The sequence below is a fragment of the Anarrhichthys ocellatus genome, unplaced genomic scaffold (genome assembly GCF_004355925.1).
Source record: "Anarrhichthys ocellatus isolate YVR2014 unplaced genomic scaffold, GSC_Weel_1.0 scaffold14, whole genome shotgun sequence".
NCBI lineage: Eukaryota > Metazoa > Chordata > Actinopteri > Perciformes > Anarhichadidae > Anarrhichthys > Anarrhichthys ocellatus.
The window spans coordinates 1,369,618-1,372,578 of NW_022280044.1; the positions used below are offsets into that span (position 1 = coordinate 1,369,618).

The 2,961-nt window shown below is 44.2% G+C and overlaps 1 protein-coding gene across 3 annotated transcripts in view; it reads left to right on the forward strand.

The window, feature by feature from the left end:
* ubp1 (upstream binding protein 1) overlaps nt 1–2,285 on the forward strand; it is an 11,410-nt gene extending 9,125 nt beyond the window's left edge. For all 3 annotated transcript variants that reach the window (XM_031854027.1, XM_031854028.1, XM_031854026.1), the window contains 3 exons: nt 123–265; nt 643–694; nt 815–2,285. In XM_031854027.1, coding sequence (XP_031709887.1) covers nt 123–265; nt 643–694; nt 815–852 — 233 coding nt within the window. In that variant the 3' untranslated portion in view covers nt 853–2,285. The remainder of the gene's footprint in view (nt 1–122; nt 266–642; nt 695–814) is intronic.
* The last annotated feature ends 676 nt before the right edge of the window (nt 2,286–2,961 follow it).

Consider the following 2,961-nt stretch of genomic DNA (forward strand, 5'->3'; position numbering starts at 1 on the left):
GTGTGTGTGTGTGTGTGTGTGTGTGTGTGTGTGTGTGTGTGTGTGTGAGTGTGTGAGTGTGTGAGTGAGTGAGTGAGTGAGTGAGAGAATATTAACATCTCTCCTGGTCTGTTTCTGTGTAGTGTATCATGCTCTGTACCTAGAGGACCTCACAGCTGCAGAACTGATCCGCAAGATGGCGTGTGTGTGCTGCCTTCCACTGGGAACCATCAACCAGGTGTACAGACAGGGTCCTACAGGCATACACATCCTGCTCAGTGACCAGGTACCAGCGCACACACACACACACTGCTCCTCTCAGCTTCAGTATTAGGAGTATCACACACTCAACCGTGGAGGGCTCTTTATATAGAGGGATGTTATCAATTGGAAAATCTGTCTCTCAAATATTGATTTGTTATCTATTAAACATTGTAATATTGGTGGATAGGGTCATGGGTACATGTCAGGACTGGGTTTGAGACTCACTCACTCTGTACAGAGGAAGAAATAACATGTGCGTCACTACTTTGTGTGACCAGGAACAACAATTCAGATATCACTTATTTACATGTGATTTACATCTGTGCTGTACTGCCTCACTCCTGCTTTTATGTCAGACATCTGATGAACACATTTCACTGTTTGTTTTGTTGTTTCTAGATGGTTTACAACTTGCCTGACGAGAGCTGTTTTTTGATCAGCACTGTCAAAGGTGAGCTCATAATGCATCAGTGGCCTTTGATTCGGACTGTACCGAGGCTCAGTAGATCCTTTTTTGTTTGACAAGAATTTAATGTTCTTCCCCCCACCAACACTTGTCTTCTTCTCCCAGATGAACTTGGTGAAGGACTCCATCTAATCCTGAAGTAGTGAGGAGGACAGATGGCATCACTAATACTCCACCCTCTGTTTTGGAGCAGAAGCCTCCCTCTGTCCCTCTCTGCCTCCCTCTCTACTCCTTCCTCGCACTTCCTCCCGTTCTCTCTGAACGATCGCTCGATGGGAAGCAGTCAGACTGCGCTAAAGCCTAAAGCCATGTAAATGTTAGAATCTGACATGGGTGTGTCCACTGTTTCATATTGAAAACACTATTAATGGAGCTGTTCAGTTAAAAGAGGAGAGACGGGGGTGGGACGGGGATATGGTGTTCGGGGAAAGATAATGATGTATGTATTTTGATTTTATTATTTTATTTTTTTGTCTTTTTATATGGTTTCCATGGGGGGAGGGGGGGGCTCCAGGAGAGAGGGGCGAGTGACGTTCTGGCCGACAGGAGAAGGAAAGAAAGCAGAGTTTCCTTGTCGCTCGTTTCCCTTCTTACATGACGCGCTCAACCAGCACGAGGCCAGTATTTTGATAACCTGTATGCCGAACAGCATGCGATCTCAACATACTAACCCGCTTCAATGAGGGGGTTGGCTTAATAAACCATTTATTGATCAGCTCAGCTTGGTGACCCCCTGAAATGTCCAGGCTAAATTTGTGTGTTTTGACACCAACAGTAATTAGTTTCTTCTTGTCAGACGGACTGATTACATTAATTATTGTCACATAGTCGTGAATTTAGACTTCCTGCCATATCTCTCTGTCTGTTGACATGACACTCTGAGCTCAACTCTCTTCACGTTCGTCCTGTTCAGCCTGCGCTTTTACCGTTTTTTTTAGTTGATGCTTTATTTAAGGGTCAGCTGTTTCTATTGACTTGTTTCTGGTGCCATGACGGCTCTTTAGCGCGATCTTTTACTCACTTTCACAAACACAGTGCACATGCACCTCATCTTTGACTCCTCTGCTCTCTGTGCTGACTTTGAAACACTGGTTTAGAGGAGTGCGCTTTACGCCTTCTGGGATTTTGGCCATAAAAATGTAGAAAAAGAGGAATAAACCTGTTTAGAAGACTGACATGCAGAGCATTAAAGCCTATCCAAAAACCTTCTATAATGTGGACCAAACGGGTTTTAGATTGATAGGCTTTTATTTATTTTCTTTGGAGGAAAAGCCTCATTGGCTCTGTACATCTTGGTCATTAGAAGCATTCATAGAATTGATCCGATGGAGAATGAAACCCTTGTGCGCTGCATGTACATAGTAATGAACACTCCCTTCCAGGATCATGCCCTGCGAGAAACAACCCATCACACAGCGGGCTGGTGGAAAAGTATCACAGCGGTGGCCTGGTTTTAATAGTCTTATCCTGTAGACTAGAAAATCACGGCAGCTCCTCATCCATCTTCAGAACCCTGTTTTTAATGTAGCTGAACACAGGAAGTGCAGGTCATGTTTTTTCGAGCTCCCTTTGAAAAGTGACAGGAAATCTCACGCAGGTCTTCAGAGTCGCTGTTGGTTTAGTTGACCCCCTTTTTATTTTGATACACAACGTCTGGCAGTGTTGCAAGTGCATACAGTTTGCGCGCCTCCAAGTGTCAGAATGTGTGTGCATGTGTATCTTTTTTTTTTTTTTTTGTTCTTGCAAAGAAAACTTAATTATGTCAGTAGTTGTCATAAACTTCTTCCTGTTAGTTTGATGAAACTGTGTTTAGCTTGCTGTTTAGTAAAGAGCATGTGGAAGATGGGGGAAGGAGGGAGTGAGAGATCATTGGGTTCAGTATAACACCTTCTTGTTTTTCCATGTTAGAGACCAAGTCTGCACTGAGAAATCACAAAACTCAAGCTCGATGTGTAGTCAGTAGTCCCACAGCCACACCCTTTTTCTTACCCGCCTATAAGAAGGAGAACAAAACACACAAAAAAAGAATGTTGAGACTGAAAAGCATCCATGTTTTGTCTCACCGTGCGCCAGAGCCAGGACTGTAGCTCTTGTGGTGTTTACAAGGACACGAGTACCACAGTGTTGAGTAACAGAGCGGATGTGATACCAAGTCAGGCTAACTCTAGTGAGCATCTCTGGTCCCCTGAAGGCCTGACCAATCATTGTGTGTGTGTGTGTGTGTGTGTGTGTGTGTGTGTGTGTGTGTGTGT